At 44.7% G+C, this 25,793-nt stretch overlaps 1 protein-coding gene across 1 annotated transcript in view; it reads left to right on the top strand.

The window, feature by feature from the left end:
• itpripl2 (ITPRIP like 2) overlaps positions 1-19,611 on the top strand; it is a 20,460-nt gene extending 849 nt beyond the window's left edge. The window contains exons 1-2 of the mRNA XM_080206169.1: positions 1-856; positions 19,353-19,611. The exon at positions 1-856 is cut by the window's left edge and continues 849 nt beyond it. Coding sequence (XP_080062295.1) covers positions 1-680 — 680 coding nt within the window. The 3' untranslated portion in view covers positions 681-856; positions 19,353-19,611. The remainder of the gene's footprint in view (positions 857-19,352) is intronic.
• The last annotated feature ends 6,182 nt before the right edge of the window (positions 19,612-25,793 follow it).

Raw genomic sequence — 25,793 nt, 5'->3', positions numbered from 1 at the left:
TCAACCAACAACTCATCCTCAAGCTGCTGCCCAGGTCGGATTATGTCTGCTGCCACATTGCCATGTCTGTGAGGTTGATCCCAGCTATCCATGTGGGAGATTCGGTATTCCTGGTGGCCCAGCCCTGCAGTTCTGGGCTGCCCAGAGCCCTCAGGCAGGAAGCTTTCTGGTACGTCTACCTGTCAAAACATGAGCAAAAATTCCTCAACTGGCTCAAAGTGCAAACTCCAAACAACTCCTGTCATCTCAAGTGTCTGCAGATTATGAAAGCCCTTCGCGACCTGGGCGGTAAGGAGCTGGGGCAGGAGTTTGCGGTTCAGTGGAACTCCATCCTCTGTTCCTACAACATCAAAACCGCCCTCTTCCACCTGCTCCTGAGGGGACCCCTGGAAGCCTGGGGTGAGCAATTCCTCATGGAGAGGCTGGAGGATCTGGTGCGGTTCTGGAGGGAACGTTTACAGAAACAGGAACTGATGCATTTTTTCCTGGGGAATAAAAATGTGCCGGAGTTTTTGACGGTGCCGAGGAAAGTGAAGGAAGTTTTGCCGGTGAACCTGTTGGCTGGATTTGATGCTGCCCTTTTGGATCTGGTTTCCTTTCAGCTGCTGAAGATGTGGAATCATGTCCACCTCCTAATGAAATTAAACTGTCACAAACATTTACCCAGAAATTGCTCATAGCCATCCATGTCTGTGTTTAATGATGCAATAGGTCAGCTCTTTCTGTTACTCATATCGCTAAACTGTAGGCTGTTCAGTTCCAGTAACACTTTGGGAATGAGCACTTCTTCCTTGTTTCCTCAGAGGACAATGTCTCATTAATCTAACTGCTGCCGTCTCAGATTCCTCTGCACTCAGTAAGTTTATTATAAAGCAACAGCTTTCGCCAAAACGTGTAAATTTCTAAAGCATTTAAATCGAGCTAATTTATTATTTTGTTAATAAATAACTGGAAGCAATGTTGTTGTTTTAATAGTGTAAAATTCTTCATTTTATCCCCAGGCCCCTGGTGTTTATGATTGGGAAGTGGTGAGGTGACTAATTTCACCTTCCTTCACCCGCTCTGCTCTCTGCCTTACAAACATTGCTGCAACTCAGCCTGTCTGGCAGCATCTGTCTGAGAGAAACAGAGGGTGGCACGATGGCACAGTGGGTTAGCACGGCAGCCTCACAGCGCCAGTGACCTGGGTTCGATTCCCGGCTTGGGTCACTGTCTGTGTGGAGTTTGCACATTCTCCCCGTGTCTGCGTGGGTTTCCTCTGGGTGCTCCGGTTTCCTCCCATAGTCTAAAGACGTGCTGGTTAGGGTGCATTGGCCACACTGAATTCTCCCTCAGTGTAACTGAATAGGTGCTGGAGTGTGGCAACTAGGGGATTTTCACAGTAACTTCACTGCAGTGTTAATGTAAGCCTACTTGTGACTAATAAATAAACTTTAAGGGTTAATTTTACCATCCCACCCGCTATGGGAATTAAAGCAGGTGAGGGGCAGACTGTGGAAAAGTCAGGATTTGACACACAAGGCTGTAAAATCCTGCCCCAGGTTCCAGGTCGAATATGACTTCTTTGCAGCTGTTCTGGAGAAGAGTATATTGGGCTTTGGACTTGAAGCAGTAACTTCTGGCAGGGCTGCTGAGTTCTTCCTGTGCTTTCTGTCTGTATCTCGGACTCCCAGCATCCGCAGATGTAACACTCTATGGGGTCACTTGTACTTTTGTGTCATCATCAGCAATATAGAAATATCAGTAGGAAAATAATAATAAAATCCCTACAGTGCGGAAGGAGGCCATTCAGCCCATCGAGTCTGCACCGACTCTCTGAAAGAGCTTTTGACCCAGGCCAAACCCCCATCATCCCTATTACTAAAATATTATTAATTTACAATTTGGCTGTTTGATTAATTTAAATATTAAACTTTAAAGTGCTAATTGGTGGCATGGTAACACAGTGGTTAGCACAGCTGTCTCACAGCGCCAGGGATCCGGGTTCAATCCCAGCTTGGGTCACTGTCTGTGTGAAGTTTGCACATTCTCCCCATGTCTGTGTGGGTTTCCTCCAGGTGGTCTGGTTTCCTTCCACAGTCCAAAGATATATGGGTTAGACTGATTAGCCCTTAGTGTCAGGGGTATTAGCTAGGGTAAATGCATGGGATAGGGCCTGGATGGAATTGTTGTCGGTACAGACTCGATGGGCCAAATGGCCTCCTTCTGCACTGTAGGGTTCTATGATGCTAATTCTTAAATAGATTGGTTGTTATGAACATATGGAACTTTTTATGTTTTATTATCATTTATATTTGATACCAGGGTGCCAGTATTTAAATTAATTTTTCATTTCCTCCAATTTTTGACAAGTCAGAATATTAATTTTGATTTCATAAATAATAGTATCTTAAATTTCACTGAGATTATCCAAGTATCTGAGTTAAACTGAGTAAATACTCACAGGGACAAGGAGGGAGGGAAAGATATTCATAAAACACTGTCAGAAGCTGCACAGATTCGATACAAATATCCAACTGTTCAAAATGGGTGGATAGGTTTCTGATAGACAGGGGAATTAAGGGTTATGGGGAGAAAGCGGGAAAGTGGAACTGATCCACTTCAGATCAGCCATGATCTTATTGAATGGCGGGGCAGGCTCGAAGGGTTAGATGGCCTACTCCTGCTCCTGTTTCTTATGTTCTTATGTCCTTAAAACCAGCCCCTGTTTCATACCAGTCATTTATTGAAAATTATTCTGAAATGCTGGATTGAGTTCCAGTCGTTTCAGCATTATTTTAATTGTGAGATATATTTATACAGAATATCCTTCACTCTGTACAACTGAAAGGAGCACAGACTGTGCCACAATCAAGTTTTGGCCTTTCTCAGTTACTGGATGAAATGGTTTGGAACCAGTTTCATTTCCTCAAATTCTCCATTTGTTTTCTGTTTTTGGTTTTATCTTTGCCTCTCTGATAGTCTCAGCTCACACTCTCCACTGAGCTTTTGATACTGTTGATGACACAGTCTTCTGTATGAAAGTGGATGGGGACATATCACCGTGAACAGGGTTCTTTTAGTTAGTATGTTCTTGCTCTTTACATCCTGCCCAGCAGTCAAAACATCACCAGAGTCAAACTTAACAAAGGCACACGGACTGCCTTAACTTTCTTTTCACTTTCTTGGGATCTGTAATTTTCTTGAGCAAGGGGAACGTTTAACTTGTTCGTACCTGAAACAATTCAACCTGAAAGGTTGAATAGATTAGGAAGGACTTTATTCTCTGGAGCGTAGAAGAATGAGGGGAGATTTGATAGAGGTGTATAAAATTATGATGGGTATGGATAGAGTGAATGCAAGCAGGCTTTTTCCACTGAGGCTAGGGGAGAAAAAACCAGAGGACATGGGTTAAGGGTGAAGGGGGAAAAGTTTAAAAGGAATATTAGGGGTGGATTGTTCACGCAGAGAGTGGTGGGAGTGTGGAATGAGCTGCTGGATAAAGTGGTACATGCACTTTTAACATTTAAGAAAAACTTGGACGGGTTCATGGATGAGAGGGGTGTGGAGGGATATGGTCCAAGTGCAGGTCAGTGGGACGAGGCAGAAAAATGGTTCGGCACAGACAAGAAGGGCCAAAAGGCCTGTTTCTGTGCCGTAATGTTCTCTGGTTCTGTGGTTCTAATTCCCCAGACTCCAGAAATATCCCATTCATCAGTAAAAAAAATCCTTTTAATTTCAGTTGCTTTTTCCATTTAATCTCAGAATAATCGTCTAGCCAAATATTGATTTAAAGAAGACTGTGTGTGGTTGAGATGTTTGCAATATATCTTACCAAACGTAGATGGAGTGCTCCATGCAACGAGGGCAGTTAGAAGGGCAGGAGCCATGCATTGGTACATTGGGGTCTTGTCGGAGGTTTCCATTAGGCAGGCTGAAACTGTGGAAGGATTTGTAAACAGTTATTGTTGAACTGGGGAAGATGGCTTGTCTGGGGGCAACACTTTGTGTTGGATAGAATGAAGGCAAGAGATTTTTGGGTGAGTTTGAATTTATTGAAGATAAACTGGAGCCTGAGCAGTGATAAACTCAGTCTGTAGAAGACATTGTTGGTGAAGATTGCAGCAGAATTTCTTTAAATGTATTTTTACAGGATGTGGGCGTCCCTAGCTGGGCCAGCGTTTATTGCCCATCCCTAACTGCCCTCCATTTCAGAGGGCATCTGAGAGTCAACCACGTTGCTGTGACTCTGGAGTCACATGTAGGCCAGACCAGGATAAGGACGGCAGATTTCCTTCCCTAAAGGACATTAATGAACCAGATGGTTTTTTCCGACAATTGACAATGGTTTCATGGTCATCAGTAAATTCTTAATTCCAGATTTTTATTGAATTCAAATTTCACCATCTCCTGTGGTGGGATTTGAACCCGGGTCCCCAGAACATTACCCTGGGTCTCTGGATTGCTAGTCTAGTGATGATTTCACTCTGCCACAGCCTCCCCGATGAGAATGGGTGGCAGGTACTGTTGCAGAGCTGGAAAGGTCTCTCCCACAGGCAGTTTCCATCACAGACAGACTCTGAAGTTTGTGCTTGATGCAGTTCAGTCTGATTGAGCGTGTGAGAAGGATGTTGAAATTGGGGATTATCGTGGGGACTGGCTAATCTGCCTCTAAGCATTGATCAGGAAGGGATAGTGGAGAAAATTCTTGTTCTAGCCTTGATTTAATCATGAATAAATAAGCACAAAACACAACGATGGGAAGGTGGAACTGGGTGTCCCCAAGCACATGGAAACAGATTCATCTCTGAGTGTTGTGACTGAAGGGCAACATTAAATGAATAAGCGAGATGGGCAAAGAACGAAACCTTCAAGTTCTCTAAATCTCTCTGCTCATAGAATCGCTACAGTGCAGAAGGAGGCCATTTGGCCCATCAAGCCTGCACCGGCCATAATCCCATCCAGGCCCCATTCCCGTAACCCCACATATTTACCCTGCCCATCCCCCTGACACTAGGGTCAATTTAGCACGGCCCATCAGCCTAACCCACACATCTTTGGACTGTGGGAGGAAACCCATGCAGACACGGGGAGAGTGTGCAGACTCCACACAGACAGTGACCTGAGGCCGGAATCGAAGTTGGGTCCCTGGCGCTGCGGGGCAGCAGTGCTACCCACTGTGCCGTCTCCCTCGCCATTCTCCTCTATCGTCTCTTCAAATCTAGTGGTTCTAAAATGTATAAGTCATGGATATTGAAAGCATTCCAACTGCTCTGTGTACAGTTTAGGATTCCCTCCTTTTGCTGACGATGCCGTGTGCACCCCACTGGGCTAATGATTATTTACTTTGTAAGTAGCTGATGTTTAATATTAATTAGAAGCTGCAGTTTGTGCTCTCAGCATGTGGCTTTGTATTAGTTACTTTTTATACAACAGAATTGGGCTGGAGGAAGTGAGGATGATGACACATCAGCTGAGGAATTCCTGAGGTGAAGTTTGCCAACTGTATTCTCGGTATAGACAACCCACTGCTTTAAACAGAAAGGAAAACTTCTCTTTTTAGAATTTCTACACAACTCCATATTCATCAAGATATTGTGAACAATATCAGCCTGGGCTAAGGGAAGTGTCACAAATGGTTAAACTGTGCCGCTAACAAAAATAAAAGGCTATTTTTAAAAGCTGCCTGTTTTAAGTGAAAATGACAAAGTCATGATGTGGGGCCAGGAAAGTTGAGTTGGCGGATTACAGGTTGAACACGATTACAGCAGCTCCTCTCATTTGGGTTGGATCTTTCGATCTCTCCCAGTGTGCAGTGTTCCTGGCGTTTACATTAATGAGTGATTAGCTCTCCCGCTTTTCAGAGTTTGGGGATTCCAGTGTTTATTTTTGCAGATTTTAATTCGCATCAAATGTAGTTGCATCTTATTTAAGCCTTTCACTGGGACCGGGTCCTATCGACGCTTTGACTGAGTCTGTTTATTTTCACACAGTTTCCAAATTTCCCAGAAGTCGCCCACCTGTCGAGACAACTGCCTCCTCCTCGGCTCAACTCCCCGGACACCACACTGTTCAGAAGCTATTTCCTTTCCAGCCTGGAGTGTTGTCACTCTCCACCCCTCTCCTCTCAGCTCTCGGATTTTGCTGCCGTGAGGCTGAATGTCCATTTTGACTGTGCCCAGGAAAAGATTCCAGTGAAAGAAATTGTTTAATTACGGTGGAAAAGTTACATTTCACTGCCTTATCCATATTGGTCAGAGAATATAGTGAGGACTTCAAATATTTGGTTTACTAGCATTTATCAACTTTCCAAAAATAAACACTTCAGCATTTCTTCCAGATGAGCTCATTGCTCTAACCCCCAAAAAAGCAATTCACCCTTTATCTACACTTCTTTCAGAATAGGGTTAGGCTATTTTATTACGATATATAACATTTCGATTGTAGCATTCAACGTAATTATCTGCTCACACAACACAGAAACATTACAATCTCAGTCACCCTATACAATCATACATGTCCGCCTTCTGAAATATTACTGTGGCACAGTGGTTAGCACTGCTGCCTCACAGCACCAGGGATCCAGGTTCAATTCCAAGCTTGGGTCACTGTCTGTGCAGAGTTTGCATGTTCTCCCCATGTGTTTGTGGGTTTCCTCCGGGTGCTCCGGTTTTCTCCCACAGTCTGAAAGACGTGCTGGTTAGGGTGCATTGGGCCGTGCTAAATTTTCCCTCAGTTACCCGAATAGGTGCTGGAGTGTGGCAATAAGGGGATTTTCACAGTAATTTTGTTGCAGTGTGAATGTAGGCCTCTTTGAGACAAATAAAATTTAAAAGTTGAAGTTTGAAATCTCCCCCTGATTCTTGTAAAAGAATACTTTGTACATGTATTTAAAGATGAAATTACTTGCTTTAAAAGTATCTCAGGGCAAAGTAAAAGAGATTGTTGTTAATAAACCTTTATTTATGTAGTTTTTGATACCATCTCAATGGCTTCATTTTAAATAGATATAATTTTATAATTCCATTGAGTTGAGTGTTATGTGGTCTTTGAGAGTGGGGATGCATTATGAAAGCTGGGTTTGTGAGTGGTGTGTAATAATAACTCGAGAGGAACACTCTCAAAGTTTTTAACCTCGTCACGACAGATATGCAAGAATATCAATGGTAAAGGGAACAACAATTTATATTGCATGAAAAGAGAGTGCACCAGGGGCTAGGTAACTGTCAAGCTTCTGTTTAAATTCAAATCAGACAGGTTGACTCTAATTGGTCAAGGCATTGTCATGGGGAATGATTATCCCTCAGTTTTGTTTAGTTGAAAGAGATGCAATGCGTGGGGCACTCTCCTTCTGCCTGCAAAGGGCAGAAGCCAGTGTGTGCGAATTTATGCCATTTCTGGTAGGTGAACCACAACCATCACTAATAACCTTCAATTGTTTCTCAGTGTGATTCTTAACGCAGTCACGATTGTTTAGTTAACACTGTCCAATCTAGTTTTGGACACTAGAGGCGGAATCTTCCCATCCCTTCTGCCATGACACTTGTAACAGGCGGGATACGGACCACGTAAAGTTCCGTTGATCTCGGGCGGGATTTTCCAGCCGTGGGGTAAGCGTGCCTGGAGAATTCCTCCCTAGGTTCTGTAAGCACTGGCTGGTTGGGGGTGTTCTGAGCTTTCCCTGACAGGCGAAGGGACTTTCTGTTTGATATGATCTGCTAATGGTTGGAACAGATCCGGTGTCACACCGGCACTGAAGTTCATGCACCATATTACTCGTTTGTGAGATTTGCACAGTGGCCTTTTGGTTTGACAGCAGCATCCTGTTTGTGGCAAATACCCCTCCTGTTGCTGCTGCAGAATAACAACATGAAACAGCTGGCCTCACCGGTGGCTCAGATTTCTGAGATTTCATCCCTTTCCGGGGGATTCTGAGGGATACCGAGCACTTGCCAAGGCCAAATAGTGTTAGGTCCATTCTGGAGTTGGTGTGATATGCAGTGAAAATGATCTGACTGTGGTAACTATTATCTCACAGGACAGCATTAATGCACCGAGCTGACATGGTGAACAAATGGGCCGAGCCCTATTTACCTGGTTGCTGATAAGGCCAATCTTTTGCCGTGTTGAACTGTAGGAATTCCAGTGCTGTATTGATGGTTTGCCATTGACAATACGGTTTAAATGCAAACCTGCTTGGCTTGAATTCAAACCAAAGCTTGACAGTTGACTGTCCCCTGGTGCATTTTCCATGGCAATGCCTCTGCTAATCAGAGACCACTTGGTAACAAATCAGCACTCTCTTTCTATGTGGTATGGATTATGTACCTTTACAATTGGTATTCCTGAAAATCTGTCCTGAGTCCAAGACAAAGCTTCCGTGGTATGGGTGGGATTCCCAGACGACCGGCTGTGTGTATTCTGGAGGCGGAGGTAGCTCACCAGTGGTCAGTGACGGGAGCCTCTGGTCCCACCATTGTCAACGGGATTTCCCGTAGAATGTAATCTTCTTTGCGGGAAACCCACGGTGGGGGTGCAGCATTCCTGGGATTGGAAAATCACGCCAACACGGAGTGTGGAAAGTTCCAGCCCGTTCACACTGCGCTTCCGCTGCAGGAAAGACAGAGATTTTAGCAATAAGCGGAATCTCCATTCGCTGCAGTGAGATGGGAAAATCCCACAGGCAGCCACCTCATTAATAATAAACTAAAACTGGAATCCTGCAATTAACAATCTTTTCGTGAAACCTTGAGTTTTGAAAAGAAAATGATGTGTGGGTTGGAAGAGGGAGGAACGGGTGAGAAAACGAGGGGGATGCTGGCCTTCATAGCGAGGGGGATTGAATATAAAAGTAGGGAGGTCTTGCTGCAGCTGTATAGGGCATTGGTGAGGCCGCAGCTGGAGTACTGTGTGCAGTTTTGGGCGCCGTACCTGCACAAAGATATTTTGGCCTTGGAGGGAGTGCAGAGGAGGTTTACTAGGCTGATACTGGAGTTGAGGGGGTTGAGCTATGAGGAGAGGCTGAATAAACTGGGCTTGTACTCGTTAGAGTTTAGAAGAATGAGGGGAGATCTCATTGAGACGTATAAGATGATGAATGGGATGGATAGGATAGAGGTGGAGAGGCTGTTCCCGCTCAGAAAGGACAGTAGGACTAGGGGGCACAGCCTCAAGATAAAGGGGGGTGCGGTTTAGAACGGAGTTGAGGAGGAACTTCTTCACTCAAAGGGTGGTGAATCTCTGGAATTCTCTGCCCGTTGAAGTGGTGGAGGCTGCCTTGCTAAATATATTTAAGACGCGGGTTGATGGGTTTTTGATAAGAGAGGGGATTAAGGGTTATGGGGAGAAAGCGGGAAAGTGGAACTGAGCCACGACAGATCAGCCATGATCTTATTGAATGGCGGGGCAGGCTCGAAGGGCTGGATGGCCTACTCCTGCTCCTATTTCTCATGTTCTTATGTTCTTATGAGACTGGGAAGGGAATCTGTGGAGAGGAAAGAAATTTTAAAGAGGGGCAGTTGGTTTAAATGTTTGCAAAACAATCACATAAAACAAGACCAAAATACAAAACCAAATTCTCACAGAAAGGTAAATTAAAAAGATACTGTTTCCTTTTGTGATACCTTTAAATTCAGCAGCTGAATCTACAGGAAAAACATTGTGTTAATTATTATTTATTTATTTAATTAATTATTTAATGTAGTTAGTTTGTATTTTCAGTTGTGTAATACTGTCTTTAATTTAATCGGTATTTTAACACTCCCTGTGTAGAGGAGAAATGTATTGGAAAAGGCACATAACAGTTGGGACTGATCCGGGTTGCCAGTGAAATAATACCCTGATCCTGAATTTATAACCAGCGCCGGTATTACTGCCATCAGGAGAATCCTCCTGTTGTCTATGAGCGCACCGATCACATGACATACATGGTTTGGGTCAAGTTTTTTAAAATTAATTTATGGGACAGGGATATCGCTGGCTGGGCCAGGATTTATTGCCCATCCCTAATTACCCTTGAACTGAATGGTTTGCTAGCCCATTTCAGAGGGCAGTTGAGAGTCACATACAGGCCAGACTGGGTAAGGACAACAGATTTCCTTCCCTAAAGGACGTTAGTGACCCAGATGGGTTTTTCCAACAATCGACAATAGTTTCATGCTCATCAGTAGATTCTTAATTCCAGATACTTTTTATTGAATTCAAATTCCACCATCTGCCGTGGCGGGACTCGAACCCGGGTCCCCCAGAACATGAGCTGAGTTTCTGGATTAATAGTCTCGCGATAATACCATTCGAACGTCCCTGAAGTAATTGGTTTATTCCCATAGAATTTGCGAGTGACCAGTTTACAGTTCTCATGGTGTGAACAATGTATTTCCTGCTCTGTATTTCAGCCAATGAGAAGTGATGGGAGCAGAGCTCAGTGACTCCCTAGGATGGGCCCTCGGACAGATTGCCAGCTTCAGCTCAGCCCCTCACAGTTAAACTAGTTTCATTTTGAACATACAGCAAGCTGTCAGCCACAAACCGCAGAAACTCTGTGACAGGAAGAAAGAGAGACTGCATCAGTACATCGCCTCCTGACAGATAAATATCTGGGATCCCGGCTCGCTGATCTGCAATGACCAGGGGCCTCAGATTGGGGCCAGCAGTTGTTATTTAGATTTGGCGGTGGATAAAATACTTCCCTTGGTTTAATTAATTCGGAATGGCTCGTTAACAGTATCAGATGAAGACGATCTTTCTCATCACCCACGATATCTGACAGTCAATGCAATCATTTCAGTTGTCTGGCTCCCACGGATGATTATTTGTATCTTCAGTATCTTGTGTTAGTAAGCGGTTAAAGTGGCCACATTGTCCAGCAAGAAACTGTGACCTTTCCCTAACCCCCTCCCTTGGGGTAATTATTGTTGAGAATGCGAGTGACCAGAGCAGCACAGCAAGTCTCCAGATGTACGTCCCAGAAGCAACAATCTATGACATAGAAACGAGAAGCAGGAGGGGGCCATTCAGCCCCTCGAGCCCTGCTCCCCCATTCACCTTGATCATGGGCTGGTCAGACAATTCAATGTAACTTTACCAAGGAATTCAAATGATGGAAGGATGAATACAATCTCCTGGGCCCAATAGGACTGAGGATGGGGGGGTGAGCTCAGCTGGACAGGTGGTTAGATTGTCTTCGAGAATATCATCAATATGATGGCTTTGATTCCCGTTCTGGCTCAGGTAAACCTGGGACTCGCCTCTTCGCCCTGTCCCTGAGCATGGAAGCCAATAGTAAACTCCTGCTGATTAAAAACAGCCAGGACAATGGCTCAGGATGGGACAACAGCTGAGAAAGAGCCAAGGATCCACCTTCGGGCAGATCTCACACCAGGTGACTACAAGACCAGAGCATGCGTCAAATTAATACTGAGAAAAATTTAAAATATTCTGGTTGGTTTACCTGCTGCCACACTCCCCTCTTTGTACTGCTGTTTGGGTGGGAACTGTGTCTGAACCCCTCAGAGCAGTTGATTCTGGTGTGTGAGCCCAATAGTGGGCAGCAGGAGGCACAGACAGTCTTCCAAAAGCACCAGCATAACGGAGGAGGGAATGCTGGCTGCCTTTCCCATTCCCAACCGAGTGACACTGGAGCCGAGAACCAGCCGGGAATTGAAGCTGAACCAGCTGATCGGTGGATAACCTCACCGAGATATTGGCAGCGACTTTCCACTCTCACCCTGCCTGGTGCAGATTCTGGAAACGGGGCAATTCATCCAAAAAAGGTTTGAAGTGCTGAATTGGCAGGGAAACTGGTGTAAGTCACCATTGCTTTTTCAGTGGGCGTTCAGGCTCGAATCCCCCCTCCCCAACTCTGTGCAGAGGTCACAACTGTAAATATCATTAAAAGCTCGGGGAGGGCGGGGCCTCGTCTGACAGTTCTGGAACCCTGCACGTGCGCAGTAGCCCAGTCTCCCCGTTTGCTGACCAGCTCAATCGCTTTTTAATGGCACAAACCGGATTGTGCCCAGAAAGGACACAAGGCTAATTAGAATATTTAAAGTAGTATTTAAATATGCAAAGCCAGTTTACTGCTGGATCCTGCAGCTTCTGGGATATTCCGAACCTTGGGCACAGCGTGAACTGGTGAGAATCACCGCTGGTCTCCACCAGCACAGACCAGTGTGATGACCATACCAGGGGACTCAGAGCTCATTGAAGCCCTCAGGGGGTCTGGGACATAATTGGGCAGTGCCCATCTGGCAGTGTCCACCTGTAAAAATCCCACCCTTTGTCATTTTTGGGAAAATTTTGTCTGTGTTGCCTTAAGCCAACCTTATGAAGTATTTTCCAGAAGGGTCAAACATGTATTTAAGCCAATGGTTATAAAGATATTTAATTTTTAATTTGTAGCTCTCAGGCTGAACGGCTCCAAAATCTATCAGATAGGAAAGCGTGGGAATGCTGATTGCTCTGAAACTGTCCTGGAAAAAGATTCAGGTGTGGGCGAGAGAAACTGGCACTGAAAATACATCAGGGCCACACTCTTCTCATTACCCGGATTACAGATAAGATCAGATAAAATTTCCCAGCAATAACGTGTCCTATCAGATACAGTCTCATTGTAAAGCTCATCTCCATCTTGCTGTTTTCGAGTAAAATAAGCACAAAACTCAAGACCAAAAAATTCAATGAAACCAATCGATAAAATTGTGACCTTTTGATTGTTGGAATGAAAATCTAGAACATAGAACATTCCAGCGCAGTACAGGCCCTTCAGCCCTCGATGTTGCGCCAACCTGTGAAACCAATCTAATGACCCTCTAACCTAAACTATTCCAATGTTATCCATATGCCTATATATCTCCAATGATCAAAGGGTTATAGTTGATTTAACAAATATCATATGTTGCATCATCCAGAAATATGTACAATATCTGCCATTTTCTATTGATCTTTACGTGTAGAGTTTGCAGTAATGATGAATTCTTCTACAAGGTTTTAGTGTGAGCTGTGTAGGCTAGAATACAAGAGCAGGGATGTACTGCTGAGGCTGTATCAGGCTCTGGTCAGATGCCATTTGGAATATTGTGAGCAGTTTTGGGCCTGTATCTAAGAAAGGATGTGTGGCCTTGGCAAGGGTCCAGAGGAGGTTCACAAGAATGATCCCTTGAATGAAGAGCTTGTTGCATGAAGAATGGTTGAGGACTCTGGGTCTGTACTCACTGAAGTTCAGAAGGATGAGGAAGAATCTTATTGAAGCTTACAGGATACTGCGAGGCCTGGATAGAGTGGATGTGGAGAGGATGTTTCTCTAGTAGGAAAAACTAGAACCAGAGAGGGCACAACCTCAGGCTAAAGGGACAATCCTTTAAAACAGAGATGAGAAGAAATTTCTTCAGTAAGAGAGTGGGGAATCTGGGGAACTCTTTGCTGCAGAAGGCTGTGGAGGCCAGGTTATTGAGTGTCTTTAAGATACAGATAAATACATTCTTGATTAATAAGGGGATCAGGGGTTATGGGGAAAAGGCAGGAGAATGGGGATGAGAAAAATATCAGCCATGATTGAATGGGGTAGCAGACTCGATGGGCTGAGTGGTCTAACTCTGCTCCTATATCTTATGGCCTTCTGTGTTTAATCAGTGTTGATGACAAAAATAAAAAATGTAGAGTTTTATAAAATGGTCCAATATTTCTTTCTGAAGTAGGAAGGGCATTTCCATGTAATTCCATAAAGTGTTTTATTACATTTGAAACTCTGTTCACATGAATAACATTTAATGTTGCCTTTAAAGGACATGAAAACAACCTACTGCAACTACAGAAAGCAGCGTGGCACAGTGGTTAGCACTGCTGCCTCACAGCGCCAGGGACCCAGGGGCAGCACGCTGGCACAGTGGATTGGCACTGCTGCCTCACAGCACCAGGGACCCAGGGCAGCACGCTGGCACAGTGGGTTAGCACTGCTGCCTCACAGCGCCAGGGACCCAGGGCAGCACGCTGGCACAGTGGATTGGCACTGCTGCCTCACAGCACCACAGACCCGGGGCAGCACGCTGGCACAGTGGGTTAGCACTGCTGCCTCACAGCGCCAGGGACCCAGGGGCAGCACGCTGGCACAGTGGGTTAGCACTGCTGCCTCACAGCGCCAGAGACCCAGGGCAGCACGCTGGCACAGTGGGTTAGCACTGCTGTCTCACAGCGCCAGGGACCAGGGGCAGCACGCTGGCACAGTGGGTTAGCACTGCTGCCTCACAGTGCCAGAGACCAGGGGCAGCACGCTGGCACAGTGGTTAGCACTGCTGCCTCACAGCGCCAGAGACCCAGGGCAGCACGCTGGCACAGTGGGTTAGCACTGCTGCCTCACAGTGCCAGAGACCAGGGGCAGCACGCTGGCACAGTGGGTTAGCACTGCTGCCTCACAGCGCCAGAGACCAGGGGCAGCACGCTGGCACAGTGGGTTAGCACTGCTGCCTCACAGCACCAGGGACCCAGGGCAGCACGCTGGCACAGTGGGTTAGCACTGCTGCCTCACAGCGCCAGAGACCAGGGGCAGCACGCTGGCACAGTGGGTTAGCACTGCTGCCTCACAGCGCCAGAGACCAGGGGCAGCACGCTGGCACAGTGGGTTAGCACTGCTGCCTCACAGCACCACAGACTTAGGTTTGATTCCTGGCCAGGGTGAATTTGTGGAGCCTGCATGTCCTCCCCGTGTCTGCGTGGGTTTCCTCTGGGTGCTCCAGTTTCCTCCCACAGCCTAAAGATGTGCAGGTGAGATGGATTAGTCACAATAAATTGCCTCTTAGTGATCCATGATGTGTAGGTGTGTAGGACAATAATCTCTCCCCCAATACCAACAAAACAAAGGAGATAATCATCGACCTCAGGAAGCGTAGTGGAGAACATGCCCCTGTCTACATCAATGGAGATGAAGTAGAAAGGGTCGAGAGCTTCAAGTTTTTAGGTGTCCAGATCACCAACAACCTGTCCTGGTCCCCCCATGCCGACACTATAGTTAAGAAAACCCACCAATACCTCTACGTTCTCAGAAGACTAAGGAAATTTGACATGTCAGCTATGACTCTCACCAACTTTTACAGATGCCCCATAGAAAGCATTCTTTCTGGTTGGATCACAGCTCGGTCTGGGCTCCTGCTGTGCCCAAGACCGCAAGGCACTACAAAAGGTCGTGAATGTTGCCCAATCCATCACACAAACCAGCCTCCCATCCGTTGATTCTGTCTACACTTCCTGCTGCCTCGGCAAAGCAGCCAGTATAATTAAGGACCCCACACACCCCGGACATTCTCTCTTCCACCTTCTTCCATCAGGAAAAAAATACTAAAGTCTGAGGTCACGTACCGACCGACTCAAGAACAGCTTCTTCCCTGCTGCTGTCAGACTTTTGAGTGGACTTACCTTGCATTAAGTTGATCTTTCTCTACACCCTAGCTATGACTGTAACACTACATTCAGCATTCTCTCCTTTCCTTCTCTATGAACTGTATGCTTTGGTTGTATAGCGTGCAAGAAACAATACTTTTTGCTTTATATTAATACGTGTGACAATAATAAATCAAATCAAATCAAAGGCTAGGGAATCTATTAGATCTAACTTCAATCTGTGAAGCCGTGATTTGAAGAGCAAAAGGCGGGGAATTATAGGCCGGTTAGTTTAACGTCTGTTGTAGGTAAAATGTTAGAATCCGTGATCAAGGAGGAAATAGTGAGGCATCTTGAGGAGAATTGTTTGATAGAGCAGACGCAGCACAGTTTCGTTAAGGGGAAGTCATGTCTGACGAATTTATTGGAGTTCGATGAGGATGTGTCGAGGGCGGTGGATAGAGGAGAGCCGGTGGATGTGGTCTTTCTTGATTTTCAGAAGGCGTTTGACAAGGTACCTCACAAGAGGTAATTGCAGAAGGTCAGGGGACATGGAGTTGGGGGTAGGGTGTTAGCATGGATAGAGGATTGGGTCTAATAGGAGGCAGAGAGTGGGGTCAATGGGTGCTATTTGGATTGGCGGTTGGTGACTAGTGGAGTGCCCCAGGGGTCGGTGCTGGGGCCTCAGCTATTTACCATTTATATAGATGATCTGGAGGAGGGAATCGAGTGTATGGTGTCGAAATTTGCTGATGACACCAAGATTGGTGGAACGGCAAATTGTGCGGAGGGTGTGGAGAGTCTGCAGAAGGATCTAGATAGGCTGGGCGAGTGGGCCAGGAAATGGCAATTTAATGTTGGCAAGTGTGAGGTGGTCCACTTTGGTAGGAAGAATGGTAGGAAGGACTATTACTTACGGGGCGAAAAACTGCAGCATGCGACGGTGCAGAGGGACCTCAGGGTCCTTGTGCATGAGCCACAAAAATCCAGCTTGCAGGTGCAGCAGGTGGTCAGGAAGGTGAATGGGGTGCTGGCCTTCATAGCGAGGGGGATTGAATATAAAAGTAGGGAGGTCTTGCTGCAGCTGTATAGGGCATTGGTGAGGCCGCAGCTGGAGTACTGTGTGCAGTTTTGGTCGCCGTACTTACGCAAGGATATTTTGGCCTTGGAGGGAGTGCAGAGGAGGTTTACTAGGCTGATACCGGAGTTGAGGGGGTTGAGCTATGAGGAGAGGCTGAATAAACTAGGTTTGTACTCGTTAGAGTTTAGAAGAATGAGGGGAGATCTCATTGAGACGTATAAGATGATGAATGGGATGGATAGGATAGAGGTGGAGAGACTCTTCCCGCTCAGAAAGGACAGTGGGACTAGGGGGCACAGCCTCAAGATAAAGTGGGGGCGGTTTAGAATGGAGTTGAGGAGGAACTTCTTCACTCAAAGGGTGGTGAATCTCTGGAATTCTCTGCCCGTTGAAGTGGTGGAGGCTGCCTCGCTCAATATATTTAAGAAGCGGGTTGATGGGTTTTTGATAAGAGAGGGGATTAAGGGTTATGAGGAGAGGGCGGGAATGTGGAACTGAGCCACGACAGATCAGCCATGATCTTATTGAATGGCGGGGCAGGCTCGAAGGGCTGGATGGCCTACTCCTGCTCCTATTTCTTATGTTCAAAGTCTGGGAGACATTTGGCCATGCAAACTGTGTTTGTCACTGAAGGTATGTGAATAAATGTGTGCTCACAGCTCTCTGACTGAAAACAGGCAGCATCAGTTGGACTGTACTGGAGCAAAAATAACTTCTATGGAAGTGAAAAGCTCCAATACAGTGCCTGCGTCTGTTCTGAACACAAACCAATCACTGTGCTCCGGACTCTCCTAATTAAACATTAACATTTATTCAATTTACGTGGCAAAAATGTCAGGTTCTGGATATTTCCTGGTGTCGGGAGAATATAAACAGTGCCATTTCAGCCGTATTATTCCTGTTTAATTCATTTAAATATTACTTGAATTCTTCTTCTGGTAGAAAATGGAAATGTTTTCATCGACGCCGAATACATCCCCAGAAAACTCTAACCACAACATCCATCCTGCTGCAGTCTGCTTCACCCATTACCCAGGCACACGGTGAAACACAGCTGTGTCCAAGTATGACTGGCATCACTGTTATGAAGTCTATTGTGACTGATTAAATTTAAAAATCTTTTTAAATGTTTAGTAAATAGAAGCAAAATACTGTGAGTGCTGGAAATCTGAAATAAAAACAGAAAAATACTGGATAAACTCAGCAGGCCTGACAGTGACTGTGGAGAGAGAAACACAGTTAACATTTTGATTCCACATGACCCTTCTACAGAAGATGCATATTTTCCATACTCAGTGCCACGCACAGCTGTATGTTGTTAGGAAAACAAAGTTAATTTTAAGGGATTTATATTTTCATGGACAAATATTATGAATAAGACATAATTTTAAGTGGGTTTAATTTAATGCTCCATGGAAGTATATTCTGTTTGGATCAAGATATTGTGTTGGAAGCATTAACTCTTTGAGATTGTAACAGTTTGAAGGAGTGAAAGTCCCAGCTCAGGCTGAGGATGAGATGGAGCGAGGGGCTGAGTGTTGAGTGTTTGTGATGATGTTACGAACTGCCAGGGAGAGTTTATAGGTTCTGAGATCCTGCCATCGACAATCTCCCACTGCTGTCAACCTCATCATTGGCAATGGAACAGCTCATGCCCAGGATATCCGAAACCTCAGCTCATGGAGAACCTCATTAGGAACCTCAGGGTAATGATACTCCTGCCAGTGCTGAGTATCTTGTGGGCATTAAATTGTTCTGCAGCAATGAAGCAGATAAGGATTAGGTTCCTTGTTAGGGAGATTGTAGCAGGAAAATGGGGTGTGAGGAGTGGCCTTGGGTATATCTGAGTTGAGAAGGTTGTTTTGGAATTGTGCAGAGCACTTGCTCTGTGTTCTAGATGTTTGGCCACACCGTGTGAGAGTGAGTTGTAAATGTCCTTAAGCACAGTGAAGTATGTAATGTCTGGAAGGGTAGGAGAAAGGATCTGTGTCGCCTCCACATACTTTCTCCAAATATTCTGAAAAAAACCTATCAGAGGATGCCTGAGTTCTGTATTGAAATGTTGTCCTTCCTTCTCTGCTCACAACATCTTTTCAACATTATCATACCACAACCTGACCCACACATACACTTAGCCAGGGGATTTCTCTGTCTGCTTTCGCTAGTGTTGGTATTGTAGACACCAGGGATAAGCTTGGGACCAAGTTCCATGTTAATAGCAAACACTTTTCACATTCTTCATATCCTAAATCTTTCTTATAGTATCAGGAAATATATTAAGTTGCCTGTATGGCGCAGTTACCACTTTGAAAATTAATCACAGTCGCTCAGACCACACTGAAAATGTTTGGGTAGTGTGGCAGAGTGTTTTTCAGAATGAAACGGTTGCTGTGAGATTATCTTTCTCAACAAGTCACTGTCCACTATCCACATGTTTTATGAAGAGATGTTGTTGGTTTTGCCACATGGCAGGTGGCTCTAATTCTATAATAGCTGCTGAACTGGACTTTATTTCTTATTACTTTCAGTGTTGATTATTCCACCAGGCAAACACATGAGGAGATTATTACTCACACTATTACAGTTATTACTCACAGCTCCCAAACTGTAAACTAGCCTTGGCAATTAAATACACTTTGAAGCCAAATTTTAAATGCACAAAGTAAGCCCACAGTGTTGATGCCAAAGTGAAGTCAGAATGAAGTATTCACATCCATATTTCCATGAATATACCGTGGAAATGAAATGTAATCTACAAAAAGAACCTTTTATCACATCTTCAAACTCGATAGCACAGCGATGGGAAGTAAAAACCGTGTATGAAAAATAAATGTCAACTAAGTTCCAGCTGCTCTCTTGAAAGTTTTAACTCACTTGTCACAGCAGTGATTTTATATTTACAATTTTTACATTTATTTATTAGTGTCACAGGTTGGCTTACGCTGCAGTGAAGTTACCGTGAGAAACTCCTAGTTGCCTGTTCCAGTACGCTGAGGGAGAAGTTAATCTTTCACAAAAAAGACTTTCCAGCACTTGAATGAAACATTATTGGTTGAGATCCTTAATGGTTTTGAGTACAGCTCATTCGTAGCAAGGTAACAATGGGAGTTGGAGCTGGAAGTAGCTGGCATACGTAATAACTTCAACTCGTGGTGTAATGGGTCATTTCCCTGCCCGAGAGACACAAGTTCCAGGTTCAAGTCCAGATGCACGACAGCAACTCACCAAATGATCCTTAGACAGCACCTTCCAAACCCTCCATCACTGCCATCTAAAAGGACAACAGCAGGAGATATCTGGGAATGCCGCCACCTGGAGGCTCCCCTCCAACTCACTCACCATCCTGACTTGGAAATATATCACTGTTCCTTCACCGTCGCTGGGACAATATCCTGGAGCTCCCTTCCTAACAGCACTGTGGATTTACCTACATTACAGGGACTGCATCAGTTCAAGAAAGTTGCTCACCATCAGCTTCTCAAGGGTAATTACTCCGTCTGAACTATCTATCTCCTTATCTCACATCATTAAAGATTGACTTGTATCCCTTACAACCTGAACCTCTTTCCCTACTCCACCCTCTGCACTTGAGTAAACCGCGCCCACACAAATAACATTTTTAAAAAAGATCTGATATGAGATTTTTGACCAATCCCTGACGAGGCTGCACATTCTTTCACACCTCTTCAGTTTCCTTCTCCAGTTTAACAAACCCCACTGGCTTATCCTCTTTTCCCACATCAGTCTTGCCAGTGCTTTTCTTAAACCACCAACGCTGCAGTTTGGTGCTGCCAACTTTATTACAGTGAAACTATTGAAGGATTCTTATCTGCTTTCCACCCTCAGACATTTCTTTTTAATCTGAGCCAAACTTCCTTATTATCTCCAATGAGACTTCCTTTACTTTCACTTCCTGTGGATTTCCCCAGTTTCTATCCCTCACAGATTGAAATTAATATCAAAAACCAAACCTTAATTCATGAATTAATTCAAAATTATCACCATTTCTGCTGCCAATCTTTAACCCTTTGCTCTTCCATCTTTTGAAGTTTTTTTTCACTCCCTGCAGTTCAAATGTTCTCTCTTTTTCTTTTTTCTCTCTTTCCTCTTGTTCTGCCATTGCTTTTCTCTCTCTCTCTCTCTCCTTTGCTTTTAATTCCAATTCAAACTGTCTCATTTCCTTTTCTTATTGCAGCTGTTTCATTATTAATTGAATTTTAGCCAATTGCAGTGATTCAGGCTGTGTTTCTGGTCATTTTAAATGCTGAGCCATCTCTGGGATTATCTCTGCCTTTCTCACCCTTTCAGGCAGAGTTAACTTCAGCTGGTTCACCAAATCCAAGAGCGTTGCGTTAACGGCCCTTTATAAACCACTCTGAGTGACCTTTTCCATTACCAGGAAAGTTTTAGCCACTGAAAGAGCCTTTAATCCACAAGGCACTCCCTCATTAAACTAACCACATGCAACAACTGAGATAAAATTCCTCAAAGAGAGTTCAATAGTCCCAGATCAAACCAGGAAGTATGCTGTTTAATCCTGAAGGGATCCCCGATTTTTGTTAGAATCCTGGACCCCAAAGCAGATTCTGAAATCAGACGAGATCCCAACATCTCAGGATGGCGCTGGAACGAGGCGACTTCTCACAAGCTGTGCCCAGCATTCCTTCTAATTCAATTTTTTACTCTCGTTCCATGATTCTAAAGCTTTATTCTAACTCTTTTAAACTATAACATTCTGTACACTCTCGTTTCTTTCTCTATGAATGGTATGCTTTGTCTGTATAGCGCACAAGGAACAATACTCTTCACTGTATGTTAATACATGTAATAATAATAAATCAAATCAAATTGTGGAATAAATGTGAGGATGGGATGTTTTGCTCCTGGTGTAGTTTTACAGTGAAAATGGGGATCTTTTATCAAAGCCAGCTTTATTTATAATGCAGTTTAAATATAACTCAAACAAAATGGAACAGCTTAACTTTAAATAGTTGATCAGTAATCCAGATTTCCACCCGTGCCAGTGCAAGTTCAGGAGCAAAAGTCTCCAGGACAAGACGCCTTTGACAAGGTACCTCATGGGAGACTGGTATGAAAGGTGAGGTCACACAGGATCAGAGGACAGCTGCATGAAGACATTGAAGACAGAGGGTAACAGTCGAGGGGTGATTTTCTGAATGGAAGGCTGTGACTAGCAGTGTTCCACAGGGATCAGTGCTGGGATTTTTGTTGTTTGAAGTAAATATAAATGATTTGGAAGAAAATGTAGCTGGTCTGATTAGTAAGTTCACAGATGACACAAAAATTGTGTTGCGGATAGTGAAGAGGATTGTCAGAGAATACAGCAAGATATAGACTGGTTGGAGACTTGAGTGGAGAAATGGCAGATGGAGTTTAAACTGGACAAGTGTGAGATAATGCATTTTGGAAAGTCCAATGCATGTAGGAATTATACAGTAAGGTGCTGGGGAGTAGGTACAGAGGAGATGTCAGGGGTAAGTTTTTCACTCAGAGGGTGGTGGGTGAGTGGAATCGGCTGCTGTCGGTGGTGGTGGAGGCAAATTCGATAGGGTCTTTTAAGAGACTTCTGGATGAGTACACGGGATTTAATAGGATTGAGGGTTATAGGTAAGCCTAGTAAGTATGGATATCATCGGTGCAACTTGTGGGCCGAAGGGCCTGTTTGTGCTGTAGTTTTTCTATGTCCTATGTTCTATGTAACCCTTAGGATTATTGACAGGCAGAGAGTTCTGGGCGTACATGTCCACCAATCACTGAAAGTGGCAATGCAAGTGGATAAGGTAGTCAAGAAAGCATACTGCATCGGTCTGGGCATTGAGTATAAAAGTTGCAGGTCATGCTACAGCTGTATAGAGTCTTAGATAGGCCTGATTTAGAATATTGTGTACAATTCTGGCCACCACACTACCAGAAGGATGTGGATGCTTCAGAGAGAGTGCAGAAGAGGTTTACCAGGTGTGGAGGGTATTAGCTATGAGGAGAGGTTTGTTCTCACTGGATCGATGGAGGTTGAGGGGTGACCTGATAGAGGTCTACAAGATTATGCATGACATGGACAGAGAGGATAGTCAGAAGCTCTTTCCTAGGGTAGAAAAGTCAAGTACGAGGGGACATCGGTTTAAGGTGCACGGGGAAGAGTTTAGAGGAGATGTGTGAGAGTGGTGAATATCTGGGACGTGCTGCCGGGGGAGGGGGTGGGAGCAGGTACGATTTGGGCATTTAAGGAGCAACTAGACAAGTCCATGAATAGGATGGGAATGGAAGGATACGATTGTAGTTTAGGCAGGAATCATGATATTGGTGCAGGTTTGGACGGGCTGAAGGGCCTGGTCCTGTGCTGTACTGTTCCTGTTCCTCATTCTTTGCATTGCTGGAATGTTGACGAGCCAATAGCCTTTGCAGAATCCAGTGCCTTCAGCTATTTAATATCATGTGGAGTGAATCGAATTGGCTGAAGACTGGAATCTGTGATGCTGGGGACCAAAGATCAAAATAAAGATGATTAATATCCTGCGAAAGCGGAATTGTGTGTGTTACAAGGCTATAAATTATTGAACAGTTTAGATGAAATGTGCCACAAGAGTCAAGAACAAACAGCTAGTGAATTTCATTGGAACGTTGATCTTGTGAAATAGCAGCATCTCACTTCAGAATCATTTTTATTTTAAATGTGGAGAAAAACATTTAAAGAAGCGTATGGACCTACCCAGCCTGTCCCAATCTGACATGGAAAGATTGACATGCATTATCAGCCTCTCTCTTTCCCACGGTTATGCAATCTCCTGGGAGAGGAAAAATAGTCTTCGGTTAATTTGAAGACTAAACAAAAATTCTCAGAAATTCTTTTCCTTGAAGGCAATTAGCCAAGCGATGGGAGATGGCAGTAACTGATACTAATCCCTTATACAACTCCCATAACCTGAGGTATATTCCATTCTCAGTAGCCTCCTTCTGGAGAGTTGTAGTAAATCTGTAATCACCATACATTTTGATCATTTATTACAGATTCCAAAGACATTCTATAAAGAGAGATACTTCCTGATGACTAACCTTGCATGCTTTAATATTATAACCGATATTTTAATATTTCATACCACTCCATTCTTCATCCAACTCTGATAATGGAACTGAAAAAAATGTTACTGTCACAATCAAACTTTTCCGCAGTTCTCTTTTCCAGTGAACTTTGCCTGTTCTAACATCAGATTTCATCAACCTCAACTGAAACCGAGTCTTTTTGTATTCAATCATGGGACATGGGTGTCGCTGGCTGGTCAGCATTTATTGTCCATCCCTAGTTACCCCTTGAGAAGGTGGTGGTGAGCTGCCTTTTCGAATCGCTGCAGTCCATGTTCTGTGGGTTGACCCACAATGCCGTTAGGGAGGGAATTCCAGGATTTTGACCCAGTGACTGTGAAGGAACGGTGATATATTTTCATGATATGTAGATTCCTGGCATTGGACTGGGGTGGTCACAGTAAGAAGTCTCACAACACCAGGTTAAATTACAGCAGGTTTATTTGGAATCACGAGCTTTTGGAGCACTGCTCCTTCAGTCACCTGAAATTTCCAAATAAACCTGTTGGACTTTAGCCTGGTTTTGTGAGACTTCTTATGATATATTTCCAAGTCAGGATGGTGAGTGACTTGGAGGTGAACTTGCAGGTGGGGGTGTTCCCATGTACCTGCTGCCCTTGTCCTTCTGGATGGAAAAGGTTGTGGATTTGGAAGGTGCTGTCTAAGGATTTTTGGTGAATATCTGCAGTGTATTTTGTAGATAGCACTCACTGCGCTACAGGACATTGGTGGCGGAGGGAGCGGGCTGCTTTATCCTTAATTGGGTCGAGCTTGTTGAGTGTTGCTGGAGCTGCACCCATCCAGTCAAGTGGGGGGTATTCCATCATGCTTCTGATTTGTGTCTTGTAGATGGTGGACAGGCTCTGGGGAATCAGGAGGTGAGTTTCTCGTTGCAGTATTTCCAGCCTCTGACCTGCTCTTGTTGATGGTCATTGACTGGCATTTGTGTGGGGCGAATGTTACTCACCACTTGTCTTAGTGTAATATATAACTTGATTATTTTGTAATGTTCCCTCGATCCCTTGGGGATGTCATAACGGCGAGGAATAAAATCAGTGGCAAGGACTAGATTCACTTTTTGTTCAAAATAATAGTTATTGCCTGAAATTTCTTCAACTTTTTAAAAATGAAAACTTCACCACTGCCATAAAGATGCTCCAATAGGATGACAGCTCTGATCCAGTGCCCCAAGGATGTCAAATTACCTTCGCATCATTTCACATTTCCACTATTTGTGATGTTTTTGCTGACTGTTCCTTGTGATGAATTATCTTTCGATGATCAGTGAGAATGTTACAGACAGGAGAGCGAGTGTTCAAACTGCGCTGATTTCCACCTATCACCTGTCAGGAAGCAGAAGTTTTGGATTAGTTTTGAAATGAACACAGTAAGAAGCCCCACAACACCAGGTTAAAGTCCAACAGGTTTATTTGGTAGCACGAGCTTTTGGAGCGCTGCTCCTTCATCAGGTGAGTAGAGGTTAGTTCACAAACAGGGCAAATATAGGCAAAAACACAATTGCAAGATAACCACAGATTGGAATGCGAGTCTTTCCAGGTAATCAAGTCTTAAAGGTACAGACAATGTGAGTGGAGAGAGGATTAAGCACAGGTTAAAGAGATGTGTATTGTCTCCAGACAGGACAGTAAGTGAGGTTTTGCAAACCCAGGCAAATCGTGGGGGTTACAGACAGTGCGACATGAACCCAAGATCCCTGTTGAGACCATCCTCGTGTGCGGAACTTGGCTATCAGTCTCTGCTCAGCGACTCTGCGCTGTCGAGTGTCGTGAAGGCCGCCTTGGAGAACGCTTACCCGAAGGTCAGAGGCTGAATGCCCGTGACCACTGAAGTGTTCGCCAACAGGAAGGGAACAGTCTTGCCTGGTGACTGTCGAGCGATGTTCATTCATCCGTTGTCGTAGCGTCTGCAAGGTCTCCCCAATGTACCATGCCTCGGGACAACCTTTCCTGTAGCGTATCAGGTTGACAATGTTGGAATCATGCCAAATCTCCACACATAATCGCCATTGAGATGTAGGTTTCTTCTGCCTTTGAACCTCTCGAAAGTCTGTCCTGCATCATTAAAATGGTGAGAGTCAGACAGACCCCCACCACCTCCAGCCAATGATGCTCAAATGCTGACACTAAGTATATTGTCCAGAAAGTCTGTCTCACTCTGACATGGGAGTGTGACACCGTGTGAGTGATGTGGTGATGGGTCACATTACTGGGCCTGTGATATTACTCGCTGTAACAGGAAAGGTTTA

This window comes from Carcharhinus amblyrhynchos, chromosome 18 (genome assembly GCF_965287045.1).
Source record: "Carcharhinus amblyrhynchos chromosome 18, sCarAmb.v2.hapA, whole genome shotgun sequence".
Taxonomy (NCBI): Eukaryota; Metazoa; Chordata; class Chondrichthyes; order Carcharhiniformes; family Carcharhinidae; genus Carcharhinus; species Carcharhinus amblyrhynchos.
The sequence above is the reverse complement of the archived record's forward strand: the minus strand, read 5'-3'. Positions and strand labels throughout refer to the sequence as shown.